Below are 16118 nucleotides of genomic sequence, written 5' to 3' on the forward strand. Positions count from 1 at the left end.
AGCCTCGTTGCTTCGATAACGGGAAATTTTCTGCCGAACTAAATTTTCTTCATGGTTACAAATTTTAATGGCCGAACGCTTGTCGCTTGAACCTGTCGCCTCTCGAGAGTTCCGTTCGATACGACGGACTCGAAACTGTCAACCTCGGTGAAACCCGAAAATTTTGTTACGGGGCCGCCGGTCCACGGAGAACAAGAAACCTTCGCCCGTCACTTCTTCGCTTTCGCCTTCTTGGAACTCTTCATCGTCGTGTCGCGTAATTTCCTCTTGCGAGTTTCGTTCGCCTCTATGCTGTCCGGTCGTAAGGTGTTCGCGAAATTCTTATCGGGCTTGAACGGGACGCGATTGTTCTCGACGGTATGCAGCACGCGATTCAACGTCGGAAAATCGTTGCCGAAACGTGTCGCGCCGCCGAAAGCAGCCAACCGATTCTGGTACTCGACGCTGTCGCGTTTCAATTTGTTATTCTCGTGTTCCAATCGGGCGATCTCCTTCTCCAATTGCGCCATGCGCTTGTCCTTCTCGTTGGCTTTCTTCGCTGTACGGTTCGTTTTCTTGTTCCCCGTGGACATCTCTCGAAAGGGTGAACCTCGGGATCGCGGAGATAGGTTGCCGTTAACGCGTGGTTGCAGCGCGATCGATTACATTTTCCACGGCCGGGTGGGACCGTTGCATCCTAGCAACGACAAAACACCTGAAAAGGAAATTAGTAAATTGAAACTTGCACGCGAAAGCATTCAAATTTATAGCTTTCCTTATGAACGTGTACAAAAAAAAAAAATTTGTCTTTCCCGAGAAGCGCTGAAAACGGTCGTTGTTCGACGTTGTCCTTACAGCGTCGCGAATTCAACAAACGCGTTAATTTCCGTGCTGTGCACCGGTGTTGGGCTGGTTCATTATTATTTCGCCTTTTTTAAGTCGCGCGCGCGCGCGTTTCGTTTTATCGCGAAACAAAGCGAGAGGCAAGACACGAAACTTCGCACTCCGCGAAATGAATTCGTTATAATATGAAATATATTAAACGATCGCGCCCCGGTGTTTCTCTGCCGCGATATTGCGAGAGCGCATTTTCCAACCTCGCCTCCGGTGCGTATTGCTTTTTATAAATGCAGACGCCGCGCACGGATGGCTGGCGAGAGAGGAGGATGGCCCTCGTTCAGAGGGCCGAAACATCCCTCTTTTCTGGATCGTCGAACTAAATGAAACATCCTCCGCCGCCACGAGGTCGTCGCAATATTTTAACACGACCTCGTAATAATATCGTTTACAACCGAGTTTCCCTGGGGGAGAGGAAACGGTACTTTCTCCGACTCTTTATTCCATTAAAATGTGGGGAGTCCTTGGTTCCGAACGGAAACTCCAGCAGCCAGACAGACGGTCGGCTCGCCCGCCTCGAACTCTCCTCGCACCCTTCCGTCGTTACCTCTTTTTCAATCTGGATACCGTAACGGCCTGTTGCCGTTGTCGATATCGAGGAGGTTTTAATGCAAGCCTCGCTGCATTAACAGGGATTGAAATATCGTGGCGAGCTCGATTCGCGAACTAACCGCGGCGTCCTTAAATATTTATAGAAACACGGACGGTAGACATCCAACAAACGCGATCGTTCCCTACTCGACTATGCGATTAGCCTAGTCAACCGAGCCCAGCATCGGCAAATAAAAACGATAAATGGGAATGTTTTTAAATTTAGATATTCACCGAGGCGCGTTCAACGTACAAAACAGAGCTTGAAACGGTTTCGAAAATAATCAATAGGAGTTGAAAACAGTTGGAATATCGGTTTCGGTTTTTCCAAAAAATATCGCACACTGATAGGTGTGATATTCACTGGCCGTTTTCTTGTAAAATATGAGAGTTACCGAAAATACGAATGAACTCGCTTTTGTAGAGAATTGCACGCACTTAAACTTTGACGATAACTACCGTTTCCATAAAATCAATGGTTCGCGAGATACCTGCGAAATACCATGAACCGATTTTCCAATATGACGGCAATTCCTCGTTTTTATTTGGATTTCGTTGGCCGTGTTGGACAGCGTAACCTCTTTCGAGCCGGGTAAATAAATTTTCGGGCAGTTCGTTCGTCGAATTCCTGGACACGGGTCCCTGCGTTCAATTTCAACCCTTTGAAACAACACGAGCGCGTCCGAGGGTTCGTCTTACCGCGTTCGACCGTGAACGCGTGTCCCGAGCCCTGGATGAGGATCCACACGAAGACGAAGACCGTCCTGCTGTGTACACAGATGGTGTCCAACCGAATTTATTTAACCCAATTAAGGAAACCCGTGGAGAATCTTGGAGCGGCTACTCAGCCAATTGAAAGTTACACGTGTTTTTGTCAGCTCTCGTTTAACGCCAAAGCTCGCGGGGAAGAGGCGCAACGAAGTGAAACCGGATACGAGAGACGAGCAGGAGAGATTAAGAGGACGAGAAATGCGAGAGGGTGTTCTGTAAACGTGCGAGTGTGCTCGCTCGAGAAAGAAGCCCCTATCGACGCCGGGGACCACCGCGTCGCTCGTACGAGGAATCGAGGAAACGGATATACTGTTTCAAGATCGTTGCCCGTAAGATCGATCGACTTTTACCCCGCTTTTAATTAATGGCTCGCTAGGTAAAAGGGATAACGTTGTAGCGCGGTGATTGTAATCAATGCACGAAACGAAGCCTGCCAAAGTATGGAACGAACGATAAAGGGGTGAAACTGAAACTCGTAAACGTTTCGGTAAATATTGGAGAAAAAGAATTCCGTACATGGGCGGCGCTGTTTCGTTCCTCGATAACACTTTTACGTGGAAACCAATTTTAAAAAAGGAACGAAAAGCATATTTTCCAATTTGCTATTGCCGCGTCCAGCCCTCCGCTGTTTCTTTCCACCGTGCATTATATATCGCACAAGTTTGTTACAACAATATTATTGTTTTCCTCGGTCGTGACACCTGAAACATAAAAATACGAGTTAAAGTATCAATAACATTTCGTGCTTCTGGCTACCGATCGTCCCGAAAGTAAATTGAATTTCACTATCTTATCAGTCCATTAACTGATTGCAGTATCTACTATAAAATTCAATTGCGCGTTGGGTATCATAGGCAATACTTGCAGTTCTTGTTCCTTTTTCAAAGATTCCTTTACATTCGGTCCGCGAGCGGCCACGTTAAATTTCTTTCCATTACCGGAGTAATATGCGGGTCGGTTTTTTATCACCCGGCCATACATGCAACCATCCTATACAGAGAGAAATCCAATTACTATTGCGCCGCATTTGGCGTGGTACGGAACGGACTCCATCCACTCGGAGTTGCATCTATTTCGCATCAGGTGGAAGCCAATTGTGCAGGCCGAGTCGAGCCAATCGCGAGCCGCGCTCAATGGGCACCGCTCTAAATTATTATATTGTCGAACGAACAAAGCATAGCTCCCCGGAAATTCTATGCTAATGAATTACGAAATCGAATCTGACTCCGCGGGCTAACGTTTGCCGCGTCGGTGAACTCTTCTCCGTTTAATCGTTCGCGCGTCCAAACGTTAACTACCGCCAGATTTTTCGCGCGGCCCCGCCAACGGCCGATAATTAAAAAGGAAAAACAACCCGAAGAAATAGTATTACCATCGCGCAGATAGCATCTCGACGGGAAGAGAGCGTTGTTGATACCGGCCTCCATCCTCCTTCGCGCAACTCCGTCAATTACGGAACGCGTAATGAATGAGCGCCTTCATAATTCGAGAAAAAAAAACCAAGAAGTTATCTCCACGCCCCTTTAACGCGTCAACGGTTGCCGTCAACAGGCGCCCGTACGGTTCGCTTAGCCCGGGACGTAGTAATGATTCTACGGAACAGAAAGTAAATGTAGAAGACTCGCGAACCTTCGTGTCTCTGCTATTCCTCGTCGCGACAGACCGTATAATGCGCGTCGTCCGTGCTCGCGACAGAGAACGCGCCCCGTATATAGAGAGGATCTCGCCGAATCCTCGTCTCGACGATCCTTCACGGAAATTCACAAGTCGCGCGTTTCCTTTTCCCTCCTTTTTATTTTCCGAAAGTACAGTGGTACTTATGCGACAGGCGATAAGGGTTTTACGCGTGAAAAACAGAGCGCGCGTATTCGCGCCCCCTGCCAGAACCCCCTCCTCCATTCAGAGACACGAACGTTATTAAGAACGCACAACGAACGGCGAGCACGGCGATACCCGCCTTCGACTTAATGGACTCAACGTCGACGGATTTCATTTATCCGTACGCGAACCGGGAAACTACGGAGACGATACAGAAGGAAGAGAAGAAGACACTTGAGCGAGGCGCGAACGTCTCCCCACCCCCCCCTCGCGTACACCTCTCGAGGGAGGCACCCAATATGAACGAACCGAAGTTCGAAGTCCCTGGTCCCGTACACGTGTAATATCGCAAACGCGTTTTTTTTCACTATACCCGACGATATGCAAGGAACGCTCTCGCACGCACCTCTTCTGCACCATACGAACTCTTCCCATTGCACCGTGCACTAATCACGGTAAAAGCCGTAGCTCGCGCGCGTTATATCTGTTATCCGGCTGTGTCTTGCCTTACTTAATGGAAATATGAGAGGCGTTACGCTCGTCTGGTGACGCGTCTATACCGTCCTTTTTTATTTCTAGTAATACCGCGGGGAGATTGTTCCACAAACACGGGCCGCCGTTCTGTCACCTGCAACGGTGTCAACGTCTCCTCGTTCGCGCGCGCCTCTCTGTCCAAAATTACGATCGCGGGGGCCAATAATCGACGTACGTCGGTTTCCGGGCTGAAACCAGTCCCCGACACGCCGGGTACTCATCGATTTCCCGATCGATCGGAAAGGGATCGATGGCCGTCGACGGTAACGCGCCGCAGCGTTGAAAAGTCGAGCGATCGTTATCGCGGTCCTGTAATTAACCCCTCGGGTACGACAAGAATTGGACGATTTTCTCCCCCATCAGCCCGGGACTGATTTTTCACGAACAGACCCAACATTTTTTATACGTGATATTCAGTTGGTTCACAGCTTCGTGCGGTTTCTCGGTTAACCGCTGATTTTTGTTGCAAATTTTCACAGAATTGCGCAGCAACGCGACTCGACCAGGGAGTTCACGTAATTTAAAACTACGAAAGATAATCCGATGCTCGTTGTCTTATTTGTCAGCGTTGACCGTAAATTCTTCTAATTTTTATTAAAAATGGTAGCGACAGAAATGTCGTCGACCGCGGTTGAAATAAAGGAGTTCCAGTGAATTCTAAGCGATCACGAGTTTCCAGGAGTACCAGCCGACGGGACGTGTCTCGTGTCCACCTGCGCGCAGTAGGGCAAATTGTGATTTATGCGACGAACGCGCTCTGTCCGGCTGACGAAAGAGAATTGCGGAACGTAATGAGTTATGGCGACTCCGCGGCCTAATGCAAATATATGGTCCGTTGGCGTGTAATCAGCCTCTCGGTCGACGTCTCGCGAACAATTCTCGCGTTTCACCGTGTCCGACCGATCGTGTTTCCTCTACGTTCGAGAAACCGTTTCGCCGGGGGCGTGCGATCGCCGGTTAACGTTTTTTCCATAGTGTTCGCCGGCAATCATGCGCTGCCGCCCGCCTCCTTTATCCACCCCGGAACCCCTCGTTCAAACAACATTGGCATATTTTCTGCGTAACTTCAAGGGTGAGCGGAAGGCCTAGACACCCTTCAACCGGCACAGAGAGTCGCGTACGAGGTAAAGCAGAGGTACTTGCGCTCAACTACCGCCGTATCTTGGAATTATTAACGTTAAGCGAGAATCGTTAATGTCGGAGATATTCGATTTAACGTGCAGCCGTTGCTCGTGGAACGGGCAGTCGCGGAATCGATAATTTCCCATTAAAGCGGGTGTTAATGCCGAAATCCGTCCTATCCATTTTCCAGGGGTAAAATGGCCATCGAAAACTCGCGACTACCATTTTCCAGCGGGATCGCGTTCGAGTTCGATAATAAACCCGTGCTAGATTCGAAAGAACGGCGCGCAGTCTCCGCGATAGCAAGGGTCTCTAGAGCTGCACGCTCGTTGAACCAACCCTTGATAGGTGCACTTTTGGGGTAGCCAGCAAGCCACCCCATGGCAGTGACTGTGCTTCAAGCGTCGAGTGCCAACCGAGACGCGCAAGAGCAGAGGACTGCGTACCGCCTATGTCACGAGACGAGCTACATCCAAGATGAAATTTCAAATATTCCACGGCGCGCGTTTAATCCGCCCTTTTCAAAGAAAATATTTCTACGCGAACCGCGCGACACTCGAGAAATTCCTCTTCCCGGTGATGACACTCGAGAATATTTGCAAATATGTAGTTTTATCGGGCGATCGTCGAACCGGGAGGAACTTCCTCCGGCTCGATCGACGCGAACGTTTAGTTTATTTTCTGTTCGTTGTTTTGCTCGTGCGTCGCTCGACGACGTTTAAAAAACGTAAAAAAATAAAAATAAAGGCGCCCGACACGGACGAAATGTTTGCTCGAGCCAATCGATCGCTGCAAGACGTACGAAAAAACGCTTTGGAAGTTGTTTCGATCGAACGCGCGAATTTTTAAGTCCTTCGAAAATACGAATAGCTCAATGTACAGTTTCTCTAGAATCTCCCATTAAAATTTTCCCCAGGGGTGGTCGAACAACCTGTATATGCATGGTCGTCGAGAGAACGCAATATTTGAAAATATAACGTCCCTGGTGGGGAATGTCAAACACTCGACCGGATTCGCAGACACGTTTATTTTCCTCGAAGTGAAATACAATAGTTTTACGCGCAGCTTTCTCGACTTAGGGGTGTTCGCGTCGTTACTAGCCAGCACTTTTTTTCGTAAAGAATTTTCTACCATATACGTGCATGTTTTTAATACGAAATCTACAAGATTCCATCGCAAAGGAGCCCGCCCTCTAAACGTAAACGAAGTCTTTGAAGCATGAAATTGAAATTGAGAAACGCGACGCGCGTGCGCCGTGCGCGTCTTGGCGCAATAAAATAGGAATGTATAATAATCCGTTTCCATTCGAATCGAAAGTAGCGGGAACGCCAGGATAATTCAACGCGTACGTTTTCAATGTGGTGGCCATAACGGCGTGAAAAAAAAACCCCAATTGGCTCACTTTTATGTCGTCGTCGGATATCGAATAGACGATGCCGTAAAATCGCGGTTTACGACAGAAATATTCATACCGCGAAACTTATTCTTCGCGCCGGGGACGTAACGTTTTCTCACCGTGCATTTTATGGGCTGTCGGGGAGTATCGGCCGATGACATAACGCCGCCCGTAAGTCTTACTTTTCAGCCGAGATTGCCTGTGCTTTGCGCCGGAAGCACACATGTTTCAAAGGCGGCTTCTCGGCGCTTCTACAAACGCGGTCAGAAAAGACAGAGCCACGCCGACGCTGGGATCCCCATCTGCAGCGTCGCGTCGCCCTGAGAATCGCGAGCAGACGAGAAATTACGAAAATTACTTAATTCCTCGCGTTCGTGGGAGGACGGGCACGAGACGCAAGACAGGATTCCAAAGAGACCCTGGTACTTGAAACACGAGCTCGTCAGGAAAGTTCTTATTCGATAATCTTTTCTCGCTTTACGATTTATCCACTCTCGTGAAATTGTCTATCCCTTTGGTTAACAAATTCGTCGCAATTTAAACAAGACAATGAGCGCCGGACTATCTTTCGCAGTCTTTGTCTCGTTATTGGGAAATCCTGTATCAGTGTCGCGTCATCGACACGAGAGGATCGCGAATCCTTCGTCGATCCATCGTCTAGTTTGCCTTGGACGCGTTACACGGGCCTTCGTTGCGCATAATCGAGCCAACGGAATCCCGCGATTACCGCCGGGTACCGTGCATGCATTACGTTTTAGGCGGAAATTGTCGTCGATGGGAGAATGCGTGCGCGAAAATTTCATTGCGTAGTCGTCGTCTTTGAGGCGGTTGCACGCGACAGACGATCGCGCGAAACGAACATCATTAGCGAATATGAAACGCGCCCGGTCGCTGTTCTCTCGCGTTTCGCTCGTACGCGTGAAAAATAACATCGCTTCGCCTGCGGTGTGCCGAGGAGAGAAAGAACGCTAAACGGGGTTTAAATGGCGGGTAATTAAAAAACGAGAGGCAAAATCGGCCGGGGTTACAGCTCATTAGTTTTCAGCGGCTCAGAACGATGACAGAGCCTGCGAAAATGCGACGGTTGAATGCCGGATACAGCAGACGTTATGCCATTCCGTGCACACAGCCGCGAGAAGACACGCGTGCACCTACATACGTGTCCCGCAGCGGCGTTAATTGGCTCCGCGATGAATATTACAAAATACCGCCCCGCCTGAAAGAAGGACCCCGCTTTAATTACGATATAATGCACGTCGGTCGAGATCCTCGTGTGAAAGACCGATACACCACGCGTCTCTCGCGTTGCGCGACGAACTACACCTCGCTTTCATCGAATCGCTTAATATGGAAGTCGCTCAAGAAAGTTTCCTTCTAGCCCTATACATTCGCCGGGAGAAAGAGATGACGCCGAGCGACCGCGAGGTACGTGCAAGAAAACGTGGAATTTTACTTGGACAAAGGATATTCAATATTGGAATTTGTTCTGCGAGAAAATGGTTCTTAAGGAACTGGATCGTCACAAAAAAGGATAGATTAATTACGATGGTTTCTCGCGTGTATTGCCGACGTTACGAGAACGTACAGCGTGATAATCTAAACTTTGATACAACTTATATGTAAAGTAAATGTACAAGTAGTATTCGTAATCTTAAATAACAGTTTTCGCAGATTCTTACGAAAATAATTATAATTTATGGACTAAATACAGTCTTATAACGTGTATGTATAAAGAATTTGTCTGTAAAAAAGAAAAATAAACGTTTCGTCGGAAGACACGTGATCGCGCAACCTTACTCTTTATCAGAAAACTCTTGGCTCGCTAGATGATAGAAATGGGAATCGACATTCTGAATCAGCAGATTTGGTTCCTCGAACTCTAGAATTTCCCCTTCACCCATCACAATAACTCTAAAACGAAAACATTTTTCAAGCATACATCGATACCGAGAATCGTTTATACTATCATACCTATCACAGTGCATGATCGTTCTTATCCTATGTGCCACAGTGATAACTGTAGCGCTTTGGAAGGAAGACTTTATCGTCGTCTGTATAAATTTATCTGTCTCTTGATCAACATTAGCCGTTGCTTCGTCGATACAGATAATCTACAGGAAAACATGGGAAACTTAACGTCTAATAAAATACAACATCACGAAACTTTCTAAATCGAAAAAATCGATATCGATACCTTAGCGTTATGTAATACAGCTCTGACTAAGCAAAACAATTGCCTCTGACCCGCGCTTAGATTACTGCCGCTTTCCTCTAACGCGGCGCCAAGTCCCCCCAAACGATACACCAACGAATGTACTTGACATTTCTCCAACGCTTTATATATATGCAAATCTGGATATTGATTCAACGGATCAAGATTTTCCCTAATTGTACCCGAGAAGAGGTACGGGTTCTGAGGTATAATAGTTAACCGTGATCTGAAACGATACTTTACGGTAACTTCTAATTACCACGCTGCGCTCGAAAGGATTTTTAAACACATGATTGTAATCAAATCTTGTACACCTGACATAATTCGTTGCTTTAAAGTACCAAAAAAACCTTACCTTAATGCGTTAAGCTTCAAAGTTCGTACGTTAACGTTATCGATGAATATACTCCCCGAAGTTATCTCTACCAACCTAAACAACGAAACGAACAGAGAACTTTTGCCAGCACCTGTCCGTCCAACTACACCGATTTTCTCTGCCGGCCGTGTAGCGAACGTTATGCCGTTCAAAGATGGCACCAAATCATCTCTGCAAAATATACCAATATTATCTGCTAATGCCGAATGCACTTAATCTAGTGGGTCGCGTCAATTACCTGTATTTCAAAATTACTTCTCTAAACTCAACTACACCCTGACTTGGCCATGCGTACGGCGGATTATCTCCTTTTACGGTTTCTAAGGGAACATTCTCTAAATACTGTTTTACGCGTTCGATCGCGATCATCTCCCTCTCCGTTTCGGTAAATGCATTCACTACGCCGGATAACAGGCCAGTTATCGATAATGCATACGTAATAACGAGACCTATTAAACCAGGATCCGCGATGTTGTACTGGTACTGTATAACTGCTATATTGCTCACAGCCATTAAAACGATGACCCCGATAAGTTGCAATCTTAATGCGAGCCATTGACTGACGGCGATCGATGCAAATTGCGTCTTTTGGCTAACTTCCAACGAGAGTTCGTTTTCTTGTTTAAAACGAGGCACAGTGCGAAAAGCTCTAATAGTAGACAAACCGTGCAAGGTTTCGTTAAAATGAGCGTACAATGGTGAGAGAGCCATACTGGATAAGCGCTTTAGTTCCCTCGACGTTAATCTGAAAAATATGAATCGAATAATAAGTTTTTTTAAGACTTAAATGGAAATTGAAGGAATGAATGTACCTATAGTGATTCTGTATCCAGTGGTAAACCGGTACGAGCGGAGCTAATATTAGGAGTATCCATGGTAAACCATAAGTTGTAACGATAACTGTTGCAAACAAGCCGAATAGTTGTGCAAATAATATATTAGCAATAAATGGCAAGGTATCGTCAATTGTATATGTATCAGATGAAAATCTGTTAATGATTCTACCAAACGGTTGAATGTCAAAAAATACAGCTTTAGCCTAAACATATATACTACATTTAATTTATGATATAGTACGTCGGATAATCATCTTTCGGAAATGTTACATACCCGTATAACAACCTTTAAAAGCTGTTTGTGTATTGCAATGGCTGCTTGAATCCCGCCATATGCAAACATGAATGCTCTCATTAATGTAAAAAGTGAATTAAATAGAGCTAATATAGCATAAACTGTTAAATAATAATTAGTGCTCAAGTTATTATTGTCAAAAAAGTATTCTAGACGTGGGGGCTTTGAGCTGTCTGTAGTATTCTTTGCTGTTGTATTAATATGAGTAGCCCAATAAGATAACCACAGGTCTGTAATGTTCTTCGAAGCTTGCATTAAAAACATGGATAAAATTATAATAATTGCTAAATAACGGCCCACGGCTTTCATATAACAAGTATATACTCCAAGACGTACGGTTCCCTTTTCAGAAAATTCTTCGTCGAACAAACGATCTTTTCCATTTTCATTGATCTGATATGGTTCTCTTGGCAAGTCGTCGATAGACATGGTCACCAAATCTGACTCCAAAGATTCCGAAGATAATAAATAGTCTTCTAAATCGGGTAAGACATGGCTTGGTTTACCCTGATTAATTATCCTGCCTTTCGACATTTCCACTACCAAATCTGCGTGAACCAAGTAATGAGTTTGATGGGTACACAGTACTCTTGTTTTATTTTTCAACAAACCCAAAATAACATGCTCGAATACGTGACTAGCAATTTTTGGATCTAAAGTTGCTAAAACATCATCTAACAAATAAATATCTTTATCCGCATAGACGGCTCGCGCCAAAGAAATTCGTGTTTTTTGACCTCCGCTCAAAGTGTTTCCTGCTTCCCCGATAACCGTTAAATCTTTCTTAGGTAGAGAATTTAAATCAACGGTAAGAGCGCATGCCTTTAAGATGTTCCTATTATGAATTTCGTATTAGAATAGTTCTAAAGCTCCGTTTGCGTAATTCGATACTCACATATATTTGATGTAGTCATAAGATTTTCCGAAAAGAATATTTTCTCGAATGGTGCCATGCTGTAGCCACGAATTTTGTTTTACGTACGCAAAACCTTTATCGATATCGTCTACCGCTACTGTACCACGAGTTTTAGTAATTTCACCTAAAATACCATCTAAAAGTAACGTCTTTCCACTACCTACTTTTCCCATTATCCCAATCAAGTGTCCCTAGAAAAAAATTCACTCTATGCATAACATTTTGTAATATTTAGAGAAACTATTATGTTATTACCTTTGGTACTGTAATATTGATATCGTGTACATTAAAAATACCATCATCTTCGAAAGTAACCGTTTTTCTAAAATCTGAACTAGTAGATGGTGTATCAATACTTTTAGGTGAATCAAGACTATTCTGCTTCATACCTTGTTTTTTATATACACTAAGTGTTACATTCTGAAGCATTAAATCCACTCCAGATGCAGATTGTATATAATACGAAGACACATCTACATCTGGTAACTACATTGAATAAAATTGATATAATTACTATTTAAAAACTAAAAATTTTGTATGTGTTTACTTTCATTAACAGATAGTAACTTCTACATACATCTAACATTTTCTGAATTCTTTTAAGCGACACCCAAGCTTCTGTAAGACCATTCAACACCCATGGAAACTCATTTAGTGGACCTATTAGCATGTTCAACAGTGCCATACTAGTAAAAACTTTCTTTGCATCAAGTTTATTTCCAAGAAGTACATATGTGGTAAATGTTAATATAGAAATCAATATAGGCGTTGTGGCCCAAAAGTAAACACATAGTGCATCTAAATATTTTCTGGCACTCAAGTGTTTAATCTCACTCTCTCGTACCTCTAAGCAAAAAAAAAAAAAAAAATGATAAAAACTGGTATACAAAGGTCAATGTTCGAGGATAGAGCCATATACAAAGATATACTAACTTAAAATATTCCGTAAAAACTGATCTTCCCATACATTCAACTTAATTGTAGTTATTCCAGATAGTGTTTCACCTATAATTTTGACCCTTTGGTCTTTACATTCCATTAATTTTGTACTAAGCTTCCCAATTCGATTTGCTATCATTTTATTTATGGGAATAATCATTATTGCAAATGTCACCCCAGCTAAGAACGAGATACCTATTTGTTTATGTAGAAGATACAATGTCACAACTAACTGGAAAAATATGAACATAAGAAATGTTTACTTACTCTGCAGAAATTAAAATATTTTTAGCACAAGTTAACAATTGGGTTCTTAAAATTATTACCATTATAAAATAAAACGAACCATACAAAACTATCCTAAGAGATTACCTGCAATGGTATGCTCCAAAACGCATGAAAACTTGGACAACTATTAACGAGTCTATCGCTATCCGTACTTATAAAGTTTACAATTTCGCCAAAATTAAATTGCCGTTTTAATTGAACGAGCGAAGAGTGTACTGTTTTTCTATATAATAAAGTTATGATAGTGGATCGAATTTTTAAACCAACAATAGACATCCAAAATGTGAAATGAGTATTACAAAAAGCCCCTAAAATACAAAATTTGTTGTAATTTATATAATCCCCTTATAAACAATACCTGAAAACATTAGTCAAGTATATTTTAATGCCTACCTATTACAGCACTAATAAATAATAAAAATGCATAAAGATATCCATGTGAAATTGGTTCGTTTTTGTCCTCAATAAAACCAACCAATCTATTCAATAATATTGGTCCCATAAATGAAGAACAATTATTAATCAATTTCAATATTCCAACAGAGTAAAATTCCCAACCAAAACATTTATGCAACAAATGAAGCAATGTCATTTTGTTCCTGACCGTTTGTACATCTGTTTCCAACATTAATTCAGTATTCTCCATTCTGTCATTTGTATTGCTGGACTATAATATATTACATAATGTTAAAAATATTTATTCCTGTTATTTCAATAACAGAAATAAGAGAATTTTGAATTTACCATATTTTGCAAATGTTTATCAATCTTCTGGCTGATTGTATTAGTGTTGATATATTCTGGTAAATCAAATAGATCATCCGAATGATTTAATAAACCACGAACACCTTTTTCCATTAATGGATTTACCCAACGAAATGAAAGTTTGGAGATTGCTGATATATCCTCCATAGCAGTCCCAAGGTAAGTTGGGTCCTGTTCCTCTGGGAATCTCACGTAAGAAGAATTAGGTGTACTCAACAGTGCAGTCCGTTCTCCTATCTATGAAAATGTGTGATATCTGTATTTACTAAATAATCTATGGTTTCAGATATCATAGTCAATTTGGAAATACAGTAGCGCCCACTTAAGTGACCACGCTCGGGATCCGCCGCGGTCACTTATGTGGGCATAGTTACTTCTTAGAATTCAACGGAGATAAGGAAAGAGGATAAGTGCGAGTGAGATACAATAGCTGGCATCCAAAACCAAATATACAACGTATCGATAACGACCGGCGTAAAGTTACGCTCGACAAGCTCGATCTTCGAAGCCGTTTGGCTTCTAAGAATTGGTGGGGACACCCGCGAGCCCTTAAGTGGTCAAAAATACGGCCACTTAAGTGGGCACTACTGTAACACGTGTCTTTAGCAGCATGATTGAAATTTCATACATTGATAAGCTCACAGACAACACTAATCACTGATAATACTATAAACTACTATATTGAAAGCAAGCAACCCATAATGACTTACTTCATTAAATCGAGATGATCTCATATCTTGAAAGCTATCATGACCTGGTATCAGTGTTATAGCATACAGTGTTAGTAGAATCACTACACTGATACTGAATCCCAGTGACAAATTTGGTAGAACATCATCTTGCGAATTATGTTTCATATGACTTCGTAATAATAATGTAGAAATTACAATTAGTAAAAATATTAATGCTCTGATCAACACAGGACCTCTTGGATTAAAATCTCTTCCTCTTTTTAAACTTAATATAAAACAAATATGAACAACCCATGCTAATCCCTCTGTACCTGCCACAAGGTAATCGATAGGTTTGGCAGCTGTTGCGGTATCTTTTACTCTACCGAATATTAAATTATAATCTTGTGTACTAAGGATTAGAGAAGGTTCAGTAGTATTTTGAATGCTATTCTTTGGAAAAACAATTGATTTTGTAAAGTCAATAGTACGATTTAATCCATTTTTTATCTCGTTTAATATATTTGACGAGTCCCAAATTGACTCTGAATTTTTATACGATGCCATGAGGTATGCATGTGGTATTGAATTATTAGATGGCACGTTGTTCGGTGGAACGACTGTAGTATTAAAAAGAATAATACATGCTCTAATTATAGGAAGAATTACAAGGCACATAGTAATTAAAATTCTGAATTGTATAGCAGAATTAGAGTCAACATGAAGAAAGGAATATGTATTTCTTTTTCCACAATGATATGCAGATGTTATTGCAATACAGACTAAAACCGGAATCTGAAAGAGGTAAGAAAGAGATTTGATAAATACGAACTATATAATTTATATGGCTAATGTAGAAAATGCATCAATCTATGAATTACGAATCACCTGGAGGCAAAGTTGTTGGAAGCAGACATCAAGATCATGTGTATCTGGATTCAACGGTTTAATGCCTCCACGGTATCCACATAATTCTGTCCAATTCCATGTCCATGTTTCTTCAACGCCGTTAGTTAACCAATTACTATCCATATTTTAAAGCTACAAAATACCCAATAATAGGAAAAACCCTGAACGACCTTTTCACAAGCGAATAAGAAAATCAAAGTTCTATTTATGGCAGACATTAAATATCTAAAATATTGTGTTTATATTGTATTTGATGAATACTTTATATTTTATAATTCCTTCAATGAACTAAACAATTACTGCTACTGTTGTATTAAATTTAATATTTATAATTTCAAGTATTATTATCATTTATAAAGCGCTAAAATGACGGTTACAAAACATTTCGTTTTAAAAATAATTTTATAAATCTACTGCAGTACAAAGTACTCACCTGCTAAGCATATATCCTAATGTATTCAATAACAATACATACCCAGATAATGTATATTTCACTATTTATTACACGTTTCGCGAAGTATCATGTTTCGGAAAAACTTCATATCGAAGTACATACTTAAACTTATTGGTTAGGTTTCTGGCATACATTGTCGATGACGCATACGACGCAGAGGTACCAGCAAGCACCGACGGTGCCCTACTCACACTATGCCAGATCACGCGTACGTGAGCTCGTGGAGTTTCGGAGAGTCGACAAAGGCAAGCTGACACATGCTCTCTTTCTCGATTCTCTGAAGCTGCCCGAAATATAAGCATTATACATAGGTCGGAAAGTAAAAATACCTGGGCAGTTGAGATTCCAA

The 16118-nt window shown here is 42.4% G+C and overlaps 1 protein-coding gene across 1 annotated transcript; it reads right to left on the minus strand.

The window, feature by feature from the left end:
• Positions 1–8662: 8662 nt before the first annotated feature.
• LOC122398686 (ATP-binding cassette sub-family C member 10) lies at positions 8663–16085 on the minus strand. The gene is made up of 17 exons (XM_043398825.1): positions 15791–16085; positions 15295–15447; positions 14446–15201; positions 13715–13972; positions 13364–13637; positions 13055–13278; positions 12677–12914; positions 12321–12589; positions 11999–12229; positions 11723–11934; positions 10807–11662; positions 10509–10735; positions 9935–10441; positions 9676–9867; positions 9303–9546; positions 9080–9219; positions 8663–9019 (listed from the first exon to the last, which is right to left on the minus strand). The coding sequence occupies exons 2-17, from the start codon at positions 15436–15438 to the stop codon at positions 8902–8904; spliced, it is 4890 nt and encodes a 1629-aa protein (XP_043254760.1). The 5' UTR covers positions 15439–15447; positions 15791–16085; the 3' UTR covers positions 8663–8901.
• Between the last annotated feature and the right edge of the window lie 33 nt (positions 16086–16118).

The sequence above is a fragment of the Colletes gigas genome, unplaced genomic scaffold (assembly GCF_013123115.1).
Source record: "Colletes gigas isolate AHSC1104 unplaced genomic scaffold, ASM1312311v1 Colletes_gigas_Sc00001, whole genome shotgun sequence".
Classification (NCBI taxonomy): Eukaryota; Metazoa; Arthropoda; class Insecta; order Hymenoptera; family Colletidae; genus Colletes; species Colletes gigas.

What these genes read in the sequence shown, in the direction of transcription:
- LOC122398686 (XM_043398825.1), bottom strand. Translation starts at nt 15,438, where the DNA reads ATGGATAGTAATTGGTTAACTAACGGCGTTGAAGAAACATGGACATGG. An exon ending in GAAGTAATTTTGAAATACAG is followed by an intron (nt 9,868 to 9,934) that starts GTAATTGACGCG and finishes TATATTTTGCAG; the next exon opens with AGATGATTTGGTGCCATCTT. An exon ending in ACGATCATGCACTGTGATAG is followed by an intron (nt 9,020 to 9,079) that starts GTATGATAGTAT and finishes TTTTCGTTTTAG; the next exon opens with AGTTATTGTGATGGGTGAAG.